The 18,035-nt window shown below is 50.2% G+C and overlaps 2 protein-coding genes across 2 annotated transcripts; one reads left to right on the top strand and one right to left on the bottom strand.

Moving 5' to 3' along the window:
• Nucleotides 1-5,046: 5,046 nt before the first annotated feature.
• PLAGL2 (PLAG1 like zinc finger 2) lies at nt 5,047-11,620 on the bottom strand. Its single transcript, XM_027721787.2, has 3 exons — nt 11,556-11,620; nt 9,732-10,127; nt 5,047-8,820 (listed from the first exon to the last, which is right to left on the bottom strand). The coding sequence occupies exons 2-3, from the start codon at nt 9,992-9,994 to the stop codon at nt 7,599-7,601; spliced, it is 1,485 nt and encodes a 494-aa protein (XP_027577588.1). The 5' UTR covers nt 9,995-10,127; nt 11,556-11,620; the 3' UTR covers nt 5,047-7,598.
• A 584-nt stretch (nt 11,621-12,204) lies between these two features.
• POFUT1 (protein O-fucosyltransferase 1) lies at nt 12,205-17,664 on the top strand. Its single transcript, XM_027721789.2, has 7 exons — nt 12,205-12,391; nt 12,653-12,774; nt 12,959-13,141; nt 13,672-13,784; nt 14,439-14,631; nt 15,166-15,408; nt 15,830-17,664. Exons 1-7 carry the CDS (start codon nt 12,220-12,222, stop codon nt 16,016-16,018), a joined length of 1,215 nt encoding a protein of 404 aa, XP_027577590.1. The 5' UTR covers nt 12,205-12,219; the 3' UTR covers nt 16,019-17,664.
• Nucleotides 17,665-18,035: the final 371 nt, after the last annotated feature.

Raw genomic sequence — 18,035 nt, 5'->3', positions numbered from 1 at the left:
CCCAGTGTGGCATGTCCTGAATGCTGCCATATATTGTAATTTTGCCACCGGTTGAGGCATTTGGATGTGCTGCAGGGTAAGATCCCTTGAGCAACTTGTCTCTGGTGTGAGATACCTTATTTGATGTGTGTAGCAATGATGGGAAGAGCAGCAGGACTGTTGGATGGCAGTGCTGGACAGATACCTGGTGCTTTTGAGCAGCAGAAGTGAGAGGACAGCTCAGAATGGGGCTGCCATTTCCTTCCAAATGGGAGTTTGGACTTGTGCTGGTGCTGTGGAAGCAGAGCCTTCAACATTGTCATCCATGGCTTCCCAGAGCTTGTGTGTTTTGCTGGGGGAATGCATGGCAGGAGAGGAGCCAGCATCCATTGGAATGCTGCCTGAGGGAGGGAGAGTGAAATCCCCTTTCCTGAGATGTTCTGCCCAGCAGAGCAGTGAATGTGCTTCCCCCAGGTTACAGAGGTGCCAATGTCAGGGGCTGCTGAATGTCTGTGACCGAGACCAGAGCAGGCAAATGCTTGAATCAAAACTTGGAAATCATCAGAACAGTCTCTTTTCCCTTTAAAAAAGGCAAAGGAAGCTTCAGCTCCACCAACAGGACAATCTGTGCTGAACTTCTTTCTTATTTTTTGGCAGATTGAGTGTATTCATGTCCTGTCACAGCCCTCAGCTCCGGGGGGAAAGCTGCTGAGGAAAGGGCACGTTTCACCAGCAGCTGCTTTAGGAATGAAAACCAGATCGTACCTAGAGAAAAGCACCTGAACACTGATCGTGGCTGTCAGCTTTTAATCTGTGTTCTGAAGGAGAATCCCAAGAGGGGAGGGTGTGCTTCACCCTTTTTCATCTCCAAATGCTTGCCGGTGCCTGCAGCTGCTCATAGCTTAAGGTTTGGTCCTGGTTCTGCTGCCCTTGGGGAGTGGAGCATGTCGGGGTTATTTGGGAGGGGGTGTGGGCTGGACTCATCTGAAATGCTGCCACATGGGCTGGAAATTCTAGTGAAACCAAGTGACGAGAACTTTCTGTCTAACAAACATTATTCTCCTGACAGGGGATTATGGTGTTGGCTGTGGCTGCATCCCCAGGGGGGTGCTGGGTCTTTTTTGGCAGGGGTGTAATTCTTTGCTTGAAAGACAAACCCGTGTGGCTTCATGCAGGGAACTGGGTCTTTGACCTGCTTTACGATTCTGTCTTTACTTAAACCAACCAAACCCCAATTCCTCCCCAAGAAGATGCCCGGGGCAGATCATCCAAATGCTTTTAATAAACAACTTCATTATAAAAAAATGCTTTCAATTTGAGCTTCATTTGCAAGAGCTAATTTTAGTGATGAACCGTACATTTCCTAATGGCACTTAATTACAATTTAAAAACCTTGTTTACAGCCCCCAAAATACTCCATTAAAAGAGGTTATTCACTGTGTGTAAAAGTGCTAGAAAGTTTGTTTTTAGAAAACCAATTGAGCTTTAACAATGGGAAGTTTCTGGCTTTGGCAGCTGTAGCTGCAGGGAGGGAGGTCAGGCACAGGGCCTGTCCAGATTCAGCACAAGAAGGGACAGCGTGAACAGCAGCCTCGGGGAGGGAGACCACGGCTCTTCCACCCACTCCCAGGGCTAATCCCCAAACCCTTCACCTTCCAAGGGCATGTCCACTGGCTCCTGGGGCAGATGGCAGAGCTTGTGCCTGGGAGAGGGTTCTCAAAATGACTTGTGGTTGCAAAGGTCGCTCAGTAGCTTTTCCTCCAGCAGCAGTTTCGGAGCTCATCTGCTCCAGGGGTGAGTCCTCGTGGTTCCACAGGTTCCTTTCTGTGCCTCTTGGAGCACCTCAGCAGACAGCTCTTGTGTTCTTCATCAGTATCCTCATTTAAGAAAAACACTGGTACACATGTTACAAAACAACCTTTCTAAAAATTGTTCCTAGGTATGAGTGGGAAAATCCCACGAAGCATCAAGGCTGAGGCACTCAGCAGGGTGAGGAGATCTCACAAACTCCAGAGAGGCTTCTAGCAGAAGTTATGGGATGTGCTGGAGTTTGCAGGCTCCTGCACCCTTCTGCTGACCTTGAAGTGGCTGCTGCTGAGGACCATGAGCAAAGCTTGTGTTACCTTCAAGTGCAAGACACTGACTACAGAGGGAAAAGGGCTGCAGGCAGGTCTGTGGTCTGTTCACCTGGATGACAGAGGTGTGTCTGTCCCTGTCCCACAGGCTTTGGAGCCGTCCCCTGCCCACTCAGTACATTCTGTGGTAGAGCTGGTTATGCACTTGCATAGTAGTTTAAAACAAAGACACAGTTTGTGATCAGAGGGTGAGACTGAAGGTGAAAAGAGCTGTGAAACTGAGGGTCAGCTGGTTTTTAATGAGACACTTTAATGTTGAGGGTTCTTCCCCTAACTGGAAATGAAGAACTGACCAATTTAATAGTATAAAAATACCCAGATTCCAAATTCTCTATTTTTTAATCATTTTCCAATGCCTTTAACTTTCCTTGTCACTATGATCTCCTGATACAGAAGCTCCCTCTGTGTCATGTATGTACTTTGTGCATGCTCATATTTAGGCACTGGTGGAAAAGATGGCACAGACCAAGCTTCAGCCATGAGCACCCAGTGAAGGTGTTTCAGGCTCCTCCTGGAGCCTCCCTGTGCACAATGAAATAGAATGTACTTTGGACAGAAAAGCTGAGCTCATCTCCTGATGTGGATTTGTGAGAAGCAGAATGTGATCTGTTTTCTGGTCTCATTTCTGATCACCAGTTCGATTTTTTTTCCTGTGCCAGTCTGAAGCGTTTAGTGGCGAGTGGTCTGTGGGAACATGTGGAGCTGGCAGACTGCAGAGTGCACTCTGGAATGAGACTCCTTACCTGGAGCCACAAGAATGGCTGAAACATGTGGAAGGATTCCTAAAGGATTCCAGTTATTCAGCAGAACGAAGTGAGTCTGCCCCTGGGTGCAGGGAATAGCCAGAGGTGAGCCCTATGTGTGCATGGGTTGTGCAGCAGGGACAGCAGAACCTGAGAGGGGTCTGCTCACACCAGGGATGTGGTGATGGTGGGGAGCAGGAATAGTGGTCCTGTAGGGAAGCTGAGCAGCTTCCAGCTGCTTCCCAGGGGAGGCTTGGTATGGCTGTGGCCTGTTACAGGGAAGCAGGCACAGAAAAGGTGAGAGGTGCCAGGGCTGGGGATCAGGGTGAAAACAGAGCCCAGGTTTTGCCAGTCCTAGTGCAGTAGATCAGGCTAAACCAAACTGCCTTCTCCTACCACACCGGGGTTGGGCGGGATGGGATTCAGAGCTTCACAAGGCAATTCCCATCTCTGAGAACTGGGAAAAATATGAGAAATAAGTTATGGAAAAGAAGCAAATTTTGGATGAGGTTGGAAACCTGAAGTGGTTCTATTTGAGCCATTCATCCACCTCACTCTGGTGGCAGAATATCTCCAGGGCTTGGGCAGGCAATTAACTAAAAATAGGCACCTGAGGGAGAATTCAGTCAGCCTGACTAACCGGGATTAGAGAGGATAAGCAAGAAGGTCGGGTGATGGGAAAAGCATCTTTGAAGATTTCTTTGTGGAAATTTTAATTGCAGGCAGCAGAAAATGCCTCCTCGGGGTTGTTCTGTCCCGACAGCAAAGGTGGTGCAGTGGCAGAGAAAAGAAACGGGGATTTCTTTCAGTGAACTGCAGGAAATCTTCCCAGCAGCTGCTATTCACCTGTCAGCAAGGAAGGAATTAAAGAACAAAGAGCTGAGCTCACAACAAAAGTACTGAAATCATCAATCTACTGGAGGGAGAAAAGGGATTCCAGTTGAAGTGACACCATTTTTCAACACAGGGTAAAGAGCAGTGCTGTTGTGAGACACAGAACGGGCTCTGTCACAACACGGTGTGTGGGTATTCTGTCAAGTGAAATTCAGTGGAAGAAAATGCAAGATAACATGCTGTTCCTTCCTACAAATGGATTTTGAGTGAGCTGTAATCCCGTGGGGGAAAAGATCTTCAGCCTTTCACAGGGCTCTGGCAATCTGAGCCTGGGAGGACAGGTGAGGTGAGTTAACCCTCTGCTGCCAGGGAATGGCTTGGCTTGGCTATTTGCTAGCGAGCGAGCTGGAATCATTATTAGTAGTGGGACATTAAGTCCTTGGCTTTTTGAGAACCTGGGGTCTGATTTATAAAGGCTGGCAAGTTTATATGCTGTTCTTTTGCTGACTGGAGCTCTATGGGTTTATATATTATAAATATAAATATAGTGCAGTCTTGATATTTCATATCGCTCTTGGACATCCCCCAAGTCAGCCACACTTTAAAATATTTATTTAACTAAACCCTCCTGACCATTTACTTGCTGTAGTCACTCCTCTTGGGCTCAGTCTGATGCCACCTGTGATACAGGTGTGCCAGGAACAGAGAGATCACAGTGCAGTGGTTCACAGGGCTCTGCTGGGCTGACTCACAGCCAAGTCCTGGCCCCAAACCAAACAAAAACCAAAACCAAACTCTTCGTGGGATGAAGCTTTTTTTTATATCACATAACCAGCACAGTGTCTGTCATTGCCTCGTGCACAAAGCCCTGCACATACACCACAGAACAGACTGCAGGCTGTGCTGCAGCAATCCCCCTCACAGCATGCCAAAGTTAACCCTTGTCCCTTACCTCCAGTTGCACTGGCAGGAGCTTGGCTAAGCTGACTTCCACTGGTTTTCCTAATAGCTTGGTAGATACTTCCTAATGGACTGGGATTCTCAAGTGCTGTAGCTTAGATGCTCAAAGTTTTCTCTTATGAACAGGTAAAAGTTAATTATAATATAATCTGTTCTGTGAATTGCACAGTCACTATTTCAAATGGAATTAGTCTCATTGGTTTTAGGCTGGCTGATAAAATACTTGCAGATTAAACTGTTGTGGAACAGGAACTTGGAATTTGTTTTCCTGGAAATCAGCTCCAGTGCTGTATCTGACACGCTGCCTTTGCTGGGTTAGACTCTCCTTGCATTGACAAAGGTTATGGCAGTTCTGCTTGTTAGAGTAGCTGTGGAAAGCAAATCACACGTGCAAATCATAGCAAAATGAATTCCATTTATTCTTTGACAGACTACTGGTAGGAAAAAGATGCCTGGCTCTAAGTTTAGCTACCACTGCTAAAGGAATTCCAGTGATGACATCTGTTCAGAGTACAATGCAGGCAGAAAGCAAGAAAGCTGAATGTTCTGCATGGGAGAAGGTGTGTGATGGCATTGCATAAATCTGATAATCCTCACTGGCAGTGAGTGATCAGTTCTGACCATTTATTTCTCAAAAAAATAATAATCCTCTCAACTCAAGACAGGGATAAGGCTTGCATATAATTGGTAACAGTGTGAAACTCTTTTAATTTGCAAAGAGCAAAGCAATAGAAGACAGGCCTGAGGTATTCAATGCCGGTAAACAGACTGGCTGCAATGCCCTGTTTACCTTTGCTAGGTTAGAGAACAAGAAGGCACTCATTGGACTTGGAAAGGCAACATTTTCCAGTGGAGAAAAGGAAAAAAGTACTGCATTCAACTCGGGGAGATCATTGCCACAGGATATTGCTGAGGTAAATAAATCTTATATTACATTTTGATACAAAAGTCTTATTTGCAGCATTGCTGGCTAACCTAAAACAACCGATCTATGTTCTGGAGAATCAATGGATCGCTAAAGAGTCATTCTGGGAAGAATTACTAAGCTAAATTAAAAATAAAATTCTGGAGTAAAACAGAAGAGGGACAAGCCTGTGACCGAATGAGGCCTGGCTGATGTCACACGGTGGGATCATGGCTCAGCAGGAAGGAATCTGCATCGACTGAAGGGGATGTTCTCTGGGGAGGTGAGGGAGGACAGCATCTGGCTTTGCCCAAGGAGCTAACAGAGTAGAGGTAGATTTTGCATCTTCTAGATTTATGGAGAACAATATTGACAGATTTCCTGGTTTATATTGACCTACAATGGTTCCCCCATGCTGAGGTATGAAGATCTCCCTGTCCATAGACATCAACATGCATCAATGCACAGTGAGTGACCTCCGTATGTCCCCATCTGCAGTACAAGTGCCCAGGAAAAGGGGAGCGGGAGACAATGCAGATGCTAAAGGACATCAGTAGCTGGCTGCCACTTCCCAGTGTAACACTTCTGCCCTGGTAGGTAGTCAGCCCGTGGAAGAGTTTAAGAGGTGGGGCAGGGAGCAAGGGATAGAGGACTTTTAACTTCAGGAGGGAAGGCTTGAGGAGGAGAGAACGAAAAAGGCCAGTGGAACCAAATCCAAAGTGAAAGGGTGACTGCAGGCCAAAACCCTTAGCATCTGTTAGAACTACTGGTGTTGGGGAAAATGCTTCAGATACACTGACAGAGTGCACATGAAGGTGGGACCAATTTTTCCTCGATTTCTGGATGTTACCACCATTGAGGTCAAAATATACCTCGAGACTGCTTCCTGGATAAGCCAAAAAGGGTGCTGACCTCGCTGAATGGCTATGGTAAATAACCCCAAACCCCAGAAGCTCATACTCTGTTCCTCATCCCAAGGGAACCCAGGGAGCAGGGCCTGCAGCCTGTTCTCACCCACGCCTGGTATGCCAGTGCTCGATGTCCTGAGCTCCTCGCCCAGCTCTCTCACATGCTTTGGTTTCCAGATCTCTTTTCCTGGGGGAGATATTTAAGAGGGCTCTGTCCATACACCACACACCAAGCTAAGCTGTGAGAGCTGCTCCATCCCCTTCACATGGAACAGCCAGCATGAAAAGGTGGGAAGTTGCTGCCTACAGGGGCAGAGGCTGAAGTGGTCCGAAAGCAGTGTATTTCCCCATGGGGGAAGAACATGGTAAGTGAAGAGAAATCAGTGCAACCTGACTTCGTTGTGTAAACAGTGTTCTAGCTACACCAGAGATGAACCCAGTGTATTCTGGTGCCTCCTATTTTTGTAATGGCTGGCAGAAACAGATTTGTATTGTGTAAACAATGTTCACTGTAACGAGTTTAACCTAATGGCTCCTGAAGAAGAATGAGGTGACCACGCTGAATTCACTATGTAAACGGGCTTGTTGCTTAACACTGATGTGGAGTAAGCTGTGCTGGGTGATGGGATGAGAGGTAGTGGGGAAGGACAGCCTCTCCCCCATTGGCTTCATACAGAGAGGGTATCCTGACTTCTTCTCCATGTGGAGGTGTTGGCTGGTTTGCCAGAATTGCAGTGTGATAACATGAAATGGAAGCTGGACTCTTCAAAAGTTTAGCCCAAGATGAAAGAGCCTCAACTCCTCCTCAGGGACAGTCCCTTCCCAGAGAGGAACATAGCTCCAGGATTCTCAGGGAAGGTCAGTGCTAAGCGCGGCTCCTGATTCACAGATTAAAAATTAGATAAAATATATCCAGTCTATTAGCTGAAATCTTTCCTCTGTACAGGACTGGGACTCACACGGGATATCAGCTGTTCCAGTCTACAAGTGCTCCCTCCGAGATCAGAAACCTCCCGTCTGACCCAGCTCTGCAGAGCTTTCACACCCCCAGGGAAGGAAGAGTTGTGCGTTTTTAAGGCTCTCCATCTCCACAAAAGGGTGGCTGAAAGATCTGTTCTCCAGTGCTATTTCCAGCTCATTGGAATGCCTGGTGGAACCGTGGCAGCGTGGTTGTGCTCAAGCTGGAGGTGAAGACGGGGGGCAGTGAATGAAGGGGCCCAAAGTTCAGTGAGGCCCCGGCTCCAGGAGACTCTTGAGGTTGATGTTGCAAAGTGGTGAGCAGTGGCTGCGCCTCCCCCTGCGAGTAGCCCATGACCAATCCCCCCGACGATACAGGTGGATTGCAAGGAGGAAGATTTAGGGGGAGGAAGCCAAGAAGATGAGAAAAGTCCATGTTAGCAGCACAGAGAGCCTCTGAGAGGTTAGCAGGGCTCTTGGAAAGCAAAGCCTCGTCCAGGGCAGGTGGCTGAGGCGAAGAGGACTGAGGCTCACCAGATGAGAGAGACAGGCTGCCAGGGAAGTCTGACAAAAAGCTGTCCACCTCTACTTTGGGTAGTTTCTCAGGCAAATATGAGGTAGATCCAAGCTGATACTTTGGAGGAGGTTGCGGCGGGGAGGAGATGGGAGAAGAAGACTCCAGAGGATAGCTCATTCCCATTGGAAGAGAATTAGGAACCAAAGAATGGGGCATGCCTGAGCTTGGCATGGTTTGAAGATGCGTGCTGTACATGCCCACAGGCAGCATGCCAGGGAAGCTCTTACCACCCATCATGTCTCTGGATGCCATGCACAGGACGGGGCTCAGCTCTTCCTTCACTGCGACAGAGGAGCTGCAGCTGAGCAGACCCAACATGTCAACTGGCTCCGTCTTAATCTTCAGCAGTTCCTGGGAGTGGCTTTTCTTCATGTGCCTGGTCAGGTGATCTTTCCTCCCAAACCTCTGAGCACAGTACTGGCACAAGAAGTCCTTCCTGCCCGTGTGCACCACCAAGTGTCTCCGCACGTCTTTCCGGGTGTAGAAGCGCCGATCGCAGTGGTCACACGGATGCTTCTTTTCCTTCGCCCCGCCGGACGCCCGCCTGGAGTGAGCTTTGAGGTGCTCCAGCAGGACCTGGGTGCTCTCAAAGGTCTGCAGGCACACCTTGCAGCTGAGATCACCGCTGGCAGCCGCGTGCATGGCCAGGTGTCGCCTGAAGCCCAGCTTGGTGTTGTAGTTCTTGCCGCACTCGGGGCAGTGCAGGGCCTCCTTGTTGGGATCGTGGGTCTGGAGGTGGTTCCGAAGGTGGTCCTTCCGGTGAAACATTTTCTCACAGTACATGCACTGGTGAGGCTTCTGAGCAGAGTGCGTGGCCATATGCCTTTGGGGAGAAAAGCAGGAAAGGTTAGGCAAGCGTCCAGCCCCTGAGGGGGGACACAGGCTACTTCTCCAAAATTTTCCTCACGTCCCACACTTTATGCCACAAAAATCCCAGATGGCATTTTACCGCCACTAAAGGTCAGGCACAGGAGCACAACATTTCAGGCAACAGGTACAGAGTCTGTCCCAGCAGTTACAGAGTCTGTCCCAGCAGTGCCCGTCCTCCCCAGAACGCATCACCTCTGCACAGGGGCACTGCAGCCGCCTCTCCTCAGCTCCTGCCCTCTGCTGAGGCTGCCAAAGGGCAATTGGCAAAGAAAACCTCAGTAGTTTGTGACACAAAATGCTCGTCTGCAGGTTCTGAACGACTTCAGCTCATCAGGAGGATCAGGCTGTGGCCAGGTCTGCTGGCAGCCACTGTGCTCTGATTTTACCTTGAGATCTCATGCTTTCTGACACTGTGGTTCATCTAGTTTCAAGTTCCCACTGATCACAGTTTAATTATTCTATGTTCTACTTCAGTACATAAATGGCAACTCTACTTCTTCATGCTGGAGCAACAGGTGCCATGGAATTATCCCTGTGGTTAAAGTCAGAGGTGGGGCTTAAGAATGCAAATGCTATTCTTGCTTTTCATTTTGTTTTTTAATCTGTGAACTTCACTTTTTGCTTCAATTTCCTCTTTAGTAAAACAGAAAACAGCTCAAGCTCGGGATAAAGAGTTATCTGAGGTTCTCTGGAAGGCGCTTAAAGAGATGCCAAGTATGGTAATGTCTGGGACTCAACTGCTTTGCAAGGTAAAAGGGCATTTCCCCTCCTCCAGCTTCTCAGAAATTCAAGCAAAGACACACGAGGGAGGGGTTTTCCCCTGTCTTCTGGCAGTGCTGGGCAGAGGCACTCACAGGTACCTACCTATAGAGCTTGTACTTGGAAGCAAAGGCCTTGCCACAGTGCAGCTGGGGGCAGTTGTAGGGTCTCTGCTCCGAATGGGAAAGCGTGTGAGTTCTCAGCTTGTCCACGTGAGGGAAGGAGGGCTCCGATAGTTCACACTGGCATTTTCCCTGACTTTCGGTCTCTTCACCTCTTGGTCTGGGGACTAATTTCCAGGCTGTCTCTTCCTCCTCCTGCTTTGCATCTTGAATCCAGTTGGGAACACTGGGAAAAAATGCTGTCATGGCAGGTCTAGTAGAGCAGGGCCATGTCAAGCAGAACTCGAGCCTGTGGGCGGCTCGCTGGGGTGTTGTCCTGGTGCAGTTTTCTGTTGGAGCCCTCTGTGACCAAACTGCTTTAACAGCCAAACTTCTTCATCTGAAATCACAGAAGGCTGGTGTTAACAAACTGCATCCTTCACCCCTGCACACAGACACGTGTGAGAAGCATTTAACAAGCATTATGAACATGACACGGTCTCCACTAAGTTTTTCTTTCTTTTTTCCCTTAACCTGTTACCTGAATAAAAGCACGTTAAGCTTTTTCTGAATTATGTTTTTTCGCAACTATTAAAAGCCAGTGTTACCTGTTACCTGTATTTTCTCCTGAAACACTGTAGAGAGGTGTCTCCTTGTAGCTCTAAATACCTTCCCCCATGTGTTTTTTGGACCGCTGCTCATCCCATTTTTTCATATTCTCTCTTGCTCTTGGTCTCTGCTTACACAGAATCCCCTCCTAGAGCTTCTCAGAGAAACAAAGGTTCTCTTGTATTTTTTTCTTTTTTTCACATCCATTCTGCTGCCAGCTTGCTGCTCTGAGCAAACCAACCTGAACCATCACACGTGAGTGAACAGGGCTGGGGAAAAAAACTCACAACTGCCAGCAACATAACACCTTTTCCAGGAAGGCAACAGATGCTGCTCCTCTTCAGGGTGGGATTACTCACTGCATTTTCACTTCTCAACTCTGAGGCAGATTCTGCCTCTCTGGATTAGCAAGTTTTATACAGGAATGAGCAATTCTTAATCCTTTTTTTTTTTTGACACTCTCTTCCATTAATAATGGAAGCTCGAACTGTTTCCTGTTCAAAAAATAACAGGCTCCTGTGAGCCCTGCTGGCTTTCATGTTGATGAAGATCTACATTAACATCTCTTAGCAGGTTGTTCTTGAGTTCTGTGTCTTGTTGGAGAATTACAACGTTTTTGAACAGTTCTACCACCACCTCGACTGTTAAACAGCCAGCTGAAATAAAAACGATCTTTCACTTAATTTGGCTGCCCGAGAAACTCTTCTTAAAATAGCATCAAACCCTCAAGCTCTTTCTCACTCCAGGATTGCTTCAGAGGAGGAACTTCCTGCTGCACATCAGCACGAGTGCCAGTTGTGGGCAGGATGTGCAACTGCGACGGAACAAACCAACCCCTGGTAAGAAAGTGCTCAGGGAACGTTGTGGAGAGCTGAAATAAGAACTAGTGTGAGTGAAACATCAGCCCCAGTATGGGGTGGGAAACACTTGGAAGTGGGATGACTACAAGAAAAGGTGTTGCCATGAGGTTTGGGAATGCCCACTAAGAACAGAGCTATGGTTTTGTGCACGCTCAACCTACGTGGGCAGAGCAGAACAACAAAGGACCCAGAAGTGCTGAGGTGCCACTGTGGGACGAGCCAGCGTGATGTGACAACTGTTGCCCGACCCCTCCTCAGCCCCCGTGGCTCAAGAGCAGCCTGGCCTTTCTAGGTGCTGCAACCACGAATATTTCCTGCTCTGAAAAAAAAAACAAAACCAAAAACGAGCGTTTCTCTACCTCCTGCTCCACAGGTCTCCGGAGAGTCTCCGCCACTCTCGCCAGGTCGTTGCTCCTTTTGCTCCTTTCCCTCCGAACGAGCTCGGCCATCTGGGCCAGTTTCAAAGCTACCTGGAAGAAGACGGAGTTGGGGTTTTGATGTTTTTCCGAGTAAATTATAAGGAGTTTTAAGGTGCTGTCCCAACCGCCATGCAAACGGCGGAGGCGGCGGGGGGGGCCCTGCGAGTTGTAGCCCCCCCGCCTCCGCCGTTTGCCTCGGGAGCCAAACGGGAGACGCACACCCCCCGGAGCGCCCCGTGGACGAATCAACCCCGGTGGAACGCGACCACATCGCCCCCCTCACCCCCAGCCCTGAGGGGAGGGAGGCGGGCCCGGCCTACGCCCCCCCACCCCGCCCCGCATCCTCCTCCTCCTCCTCACACGCCCCCCTGCCCCTGAGGACACCCCGCCGCCCAGGGGAGGGTGCGGCCGTGCCGCCGCCCCTCGCTGCGGTGCCGCCCCCCTGTCTCGCCCACCCCCTCCCCGCGCTCACCCCGTTCCCCCGGGCCCCGCCAAGCGCGGCTCCGGCCCCGGCCCCGGCGGCGCCATTGCGCGGGGCCTTCTGGGAGTGACGTCACGCCTCGGTGGTGGCCGCCAGAGCGCCGCGCCCGCGGGGCACGACGGGATGGTGGCGCCGGGAATTGGCGGCCGCCGACGAGGGGGAGCTGCGATGGCGGCGCCGCCGCTGCCGGGGCTGCTCGTTCTTATCCTGCTGCTCCTCTCGGTGACGGCGGCGGGGAGCGGCGCGACGCCCGCCTGGGACCCGGCCGGTTACCTGCTCTACTGCCCCTGCATGGGTGAGGGTCTCCCGCTTCATCCCCGCGGCGCGGTCCCCGAGGTGTCTCCCCTGTGCATCCCCACGGTGCCTCACCCGGTGCATCCCCCCCGGGTTCCTTCCCCGGCGCATCCCGCGCTGCATCCCTCGGTGCGTTCCCTGGTTCATCCCCCGGTGCGATTCCCGGTTCCCATTCCCCGGTTGCATCCCCTGCTCCATCCTCCAGTTGCATCTCCTCGGTGCTCCATCCCCCGCTCCATCCCCGCTCTCGTCCCTCCCGCAGGTCGCTTCGGGAACCAGGCCGAGCACTTTTTGGGAGCCCTGGCCTTCGCCCGCGCCCTCAACCGGACCCTGGCCGTGCCGCCTTGGATCGAGTACCGGCACCACCGCCCGCCCTACACCAACGTGAGCCCCCGGCGGGCGCAGGGAGGGAGCGGGGGGGGCGGAGGGTAGAGCCAGGATCTCTCCCGGGGATAAGGTGTGAGCTCCGGGGCACCAGGGGAGGGACTCCCGGGGATGAGCTGCGGGCTCCGGGGAAGGTTCGGCGGGTCCCCGAGCCCCCGGTTCACGGGCTCTGTTTCCCCCGCAGCTGCATGTCCCCTACTCGGAGCACTTCAGGCTGGAGCCGCTCCAGCGGTACCACCGCGTCCTCAGCCTGGAGCAGTTCATGGAGCACCTGGCCCCCCTGCACTGGCCGCCCGGACGGCGGGTGGCTTATTGCTTCGAGGCGGCGGCGCAGAGGAGCGCGGACAAAAGCACTTGTCCCATGAAGGTGAGTTATTCCTCGGCCCCGCGGGCGAGGCTTGTCTCCGCTGCGGTTCCAAAGGAAAGGACTGACGCATTCAGGTCGCCGTTGATTTGCAAATTTGGGAGTTACCCACCGCAAATGGGTCTTTGTGGCATTCCTTTCACCACTTTTGGAGAGGCATGCTTTTCTTTTCATCCTTCATCCTTTTCTTTGTCTCCCTTGGGGATCGGGAAGATGGTCTGTGCAAGTAGATTTTATCACTTCAGACTTGACTGTGACTGCTCTCTGTTTCCCAGCTGTGGTAGAGTTTTCCAGCCAGTGTTAAAGCAACCTCTCAACTACAAGGCTGTAGTGTCCTTCTTTAAGACAGCCTTTGCAGTAGTTCTCAGGTAATTTTCCTTTCTGTGGCCCTGACCTGTGACAGATAGGCTGTTGTATTCTGGCTGCCTTCCTCCCAGAACAGAAAAACTCCAGCTTTGCACTCCAGGATCTTGCTAGATCTGCCTTGCAGGCTCTGTGAATGCACTGAACAAACACTTGTCTTTCCTTTGCAGGATGGAAACCCGTTCGGTCCATTCTGGGATCAGTTCCAAGTGGATTTTGATAAGTCTGAGCTCTTCAAGGGAATTTCCTTCAGTCCTGCTTACAAGGACCATTGGATCCAAAGGTAGTGGGCATTTAGAGTCACTCATGAAAACAGTCATGACTTTGTATTGTGAATTTACATTTTGGGGGAGAGATTGAAGTGCTTAGTTAACAATGTAATTAAAAACCTTAATGTTTTTTCCATTAAATATTTGCTCAGCTCTTCCTGTGGGCACTATTAGGTGTGATTGCACCAAATCAGATTGATTTCTGAGCCAGTAATATTTAATTACAGTGTTTATTCATTATTATTCATATGTAATTAATCTTCAAAACTAATTTGGCTCTTATTTGCTGATCATCATTTTGCTGGTTACTTTGTGTTGTCAGAGATATGAGCGACTTTAGTAAGTTTGGGTGAAAGAATTGCTCTAGTCTGGGAGGAAAATATGACCTCCCATTGCTTGGTAGCTCCTCACTGAGTCAATGAGGTTCTTAACTTTTTGTCTGTCTGATAAAAAGTCTGAGGTAAAACACAGCAATCCAAATTTCTTCAATGTCAGTGAGTTTTGTCAGATGGCAAAATGGTTAAAATTGATCTAAATTTGGAGCAATAGATGGTGCATATTTTGGGATGTTCCTGGTTTCCATTCTAACCTTCACCTCAGTCTTAATGCAGGACGGAGTGTCCAGGATTATGCCGTGTTTCAGACTGCTGGGGTTTGGTTTTCCACAGGTTTCCACCCTCTGAGCACCCTGTCCTTGCCTTACCTGGAGCTCCAGCCCAGTTCCCTGTCTTGGAGGAGCACCGGCCCCTCCAGAAGTACATGGAGTGGTCTGATGGAATGGTGAAGAAGGGAGAAGCCTATATCCAGTCTCTGCTGGTCCGGCCCTACGTTGGGATTCACCTGAGGATCGGCTCGGACTGGGTACGGCTCCGGCATGGGCTGGTGGCTACTGGGGTGGGGACAAAGCTGACCAGAAAGGAGCTGTGCTGGGACAGCCACCTGATCCCTGCTGGCATTCAGGAGCTTCCTGTGCGTTGGCAGTGCCGTTGGGATTCTTTCAAACAGGCAGAGGTTGGGAACGTGGTGGTATTTTCTCACACTTGCCACTTAAACGTGGTACTTTGAACCTGAAAGGAGGTTGTTGTGAGATGGGGTTCAGCCTCTTCTCTCAGTGACAGGAAAAGGGAAAGTAGCCTCAAGTTGCACCAGAGGAGGTTCAGGTTGGATATCAGGGGAAAATTCTTCACTGAAAGAGTAGTTAAGCACTGGCACAGGCTGCCCAGGGCACTGATGGAGTCGCCATCCCTGGAAGTGCCCAAAAAACCAAGAAGACGTGGCACTTTGCAATATGGTTTAGTGGGCGTGGGGGTATTTCATTCAAAGTTTGGACTTGATGATCTTGGAGGCCTCCTCCAACCTTAATAATTCTATGATTCTCTTTTCCTCTTCCAATAGAAAAACGCCTGCAACATGTTGAAGGACGGGACGGCCGGGCCTCACTTCATGGCTTCACCCCAGTGTGTGGGCTACGACCGGAGTGCTGCGGTGCCTCTCACCATGGACATGTGCCTGCCAGACCTCAGGGAGATCAAGCGTGCTCTCAAGGTCTGGGTGACAAAGATTGAAGCTAAATCCATTTATATCGCTACTGATTCCGAGCCCTACACAACGGAAATACAGCAGTTCTTCCAAGGAAAGGTGAGTCTTCCAGAAACCCATGCTGGCAGGAGTGCTTTGGCAAAAATCTCCCTCGGATTCTGGCCCGTGGCTGCTGGCTGTGTGTATTAGGTTATGCACAGCCAAACATTGCCATCTCAAAGTGAATTTGACTCATAGCAATAAAAATTATCATGGAAAACTCTTTGTTTCCCGGAGGTTGAAGAGCATTATCTGGCATGGTAGTAAATATCTCCTTGAAAAGGGCTTAAATTAAATAAACCTAAGTGATTTTCAAAACTGTTCTGACACTGATCTAATCATAAATGAGTTATAGGGCAGTGTAAGACAAACCCCCCTCTTTCTGTTGTGTATTCCCATTTCTAATACAATCTATTACGCCAAGACATTGGATTGTAACAATAGCTGACTGGAGTCATTTGCTTCCCTTGTTTCTCTGCAGCTCAAGGTTGTCAGCTTGCAGCCAGAAGTGCCTCAGGTTGATCTGTACATCCTTGGCCAGTCTGATCACTTCATCGGGAACTGCGTCTCTTCCTTCACCGCCTTTGTGAAAAGAGAACGTGACATCCACGGGAAACCCTCCTCGTTTTTTGGCATGGACCACCCCCCCAGGTTACGGGATGAGTTCTGAGCAAAGGAGGAACAGGCTCTGTGGTTCTCAGGGCTGTGAGCTCAGCCCTTGGTGCTGCAGGTTCCCCCGTGTGCAGTCACTGCCGGGCTGCCCACACCTGCTCCTGCCCTCTGACGCTCCTCACGGTCATTTCTAGACTGTTCTCTCTGACATCTCCTGTATTTCCAACGTGAGGTCAGATAGAAGTTTTAAATCCTATAGTTTATAGGGAACTATAAACTACATATAGTTTTTTAAGATGTAGTTTTTTATAGCTCTCCATTCTCACTCTTGGGGGTTCACCAGCGATCATGATGAAGCAGCTGCTCAGATTTCCTCTTCTTTTTTTTAATGTTAATTCTTAACTCTTACCCAGAGATGTTTTGAAGCTTCTTGCTCAAAGCTGACCATAATTGGTTCTTTTAATTGCAAAAGTATTGTCAGGCATATCAGGATCCCTGGAAAGGGTGTGCAAGGTGAAGCTCAGAGCTGAAAAAGCTCTGAGTTTATTGAGGGCAGCTGTTGCCTTACCAGATGCCTGTCGCTTTAGTGCCTCAGTGTCCCTTTCCCTGTCCAAAGAGATTCCATTCCCAGTGCTGGGGGGCCCTGGATCCCTTCAGCAGTGCTGGAGGAGCAGAGTGGGGCACAGTGGCAGCTGCCTCTTCAGCCTCTACGTCGACATGGGGGAAGGCACATGCAGGGACACAGGAGATCTGTCACAGCCAGGCCAGAGGTGGAGATTTAGGGCTTGTAGCTTTGTAGCTGTTGATGTCGGTGAGGTCTGTGGGAGGAGCGAAACTTTGAGCCAGGATTATTAAAGTAGCTGTAGTGGGGTTGGGTACGTCGTGCTTGGGTCTATGGTAGTGGTTTCTGTTTGGTTTTGTACTTTATAAAATAACCCCTCTGAGAGCATCACCCTTGTCTGGGGGGCAGTTCCCAGGGGAGATAACTCCAGAAAGTTACTGTTCGTTGATGGGGAAGCAGCAGCCCAGACCTCTCCGTTTGGCCCAGTACAGTTTGGTGCTGGTAACACTGACAATCCCAACATGGTGAGACTCAACTTGACCAATGCCTTTTGGTGCTTCTGTGACTTCATTTTTTTGGTCCAAAGACTGAATACAGAACTGTTCCTTTTTTAAAAATGCCACTTGTGTGAGTCTGTGGTACTAGAGCTGCTGTCTCTAGTGCCCTGCTGTGGTCCAGACAGTGCTGTTATGGGGGTTTAACTCTACATATCTTTTTTTATGGTGGTCTTTTCCTCCTTGGAGTCACTCTTGAGCATTAAGGAGTTTGAAGGCTGAAGGAAGGGAGCAAAAAAGGGCTAATTGAGACGATCCCCCAGGTGTCAGGGTGGCAAAGGCTCATCTCTTATTTCCTCAGGGCTGGGTTCAAAAATCATGGGATTTGGGGGAAAATCATTGGTTTTGGGGCCTCTGGGAGCCGGGCTTCTGGAGACCTTGCTCCTCCTTGGTGTTTCGTACAGTTTACTGATCTTGAGTGGTGCCCTCAGGGCTGCCATGCCTTGCTTCGGAGCAAGGGGAGCCTTGCCCTGCACTGTTGGGAAGACGAAGTATTAAAACGTTAGGGGTGGGGTATTTTTAGAAAATAATTAAAAAAGAAAAAAAAAGGTATTTTTTTGTACTAATAAAAATTTGATTTTCTATTCACTGATAGTGCCCCGACATTCCTTCCTCCATCACGGGAGTCTGTGGTACCAGGGCTGTGGTGGCAGTGCACTGGAGGCACTGCTGCGGTCCAGACAGCGCTGTTACGAGGAGGGCGGGGAGGCTTCACTCTAAATGCCTTCTATTTACGGTGGTCTTTTCCTCCTCGGAAACATCCCTGAGCTCTGAAGGAGTTCGGAGGCTCCTGGGGGACGCGCCGGGTCGGGGGCAAGCCCCGGCACTTTGGGGGTTGTTGGAATTGCCGGCGGCGCGGGGAGGAGGGGGGTCAGCGGCCCCTTTGTCCCGGTTCCCGGCGGGAGCGGGGCGGGCGCGGCCGTTGCCAGGGAAGCGCGTCACGGGCGGGCGGGGCGGCC

The sequence above is a fragment of the Pipra filicauda genome, unplaced genomic scaffold (genome assembly GCF_003945595.2).
Source record: "Pipra filicauda isolate LSUMZ 115617 unplaced genomic scaffold, ASM394559v2 scaffold385_size793830_pilon, whole genome shotgun sequence".
Taxonomy (NCBI): Eukaryota; Metazoa; Chordata; class Aves; order Passeriformes; family Pipridae; genus Pipra; species Pipra filicauda.
Note: the sequence above shows the minus strand (reverse complement) of the source record. Positions and strands in the feature narration are given on the sequence as shown.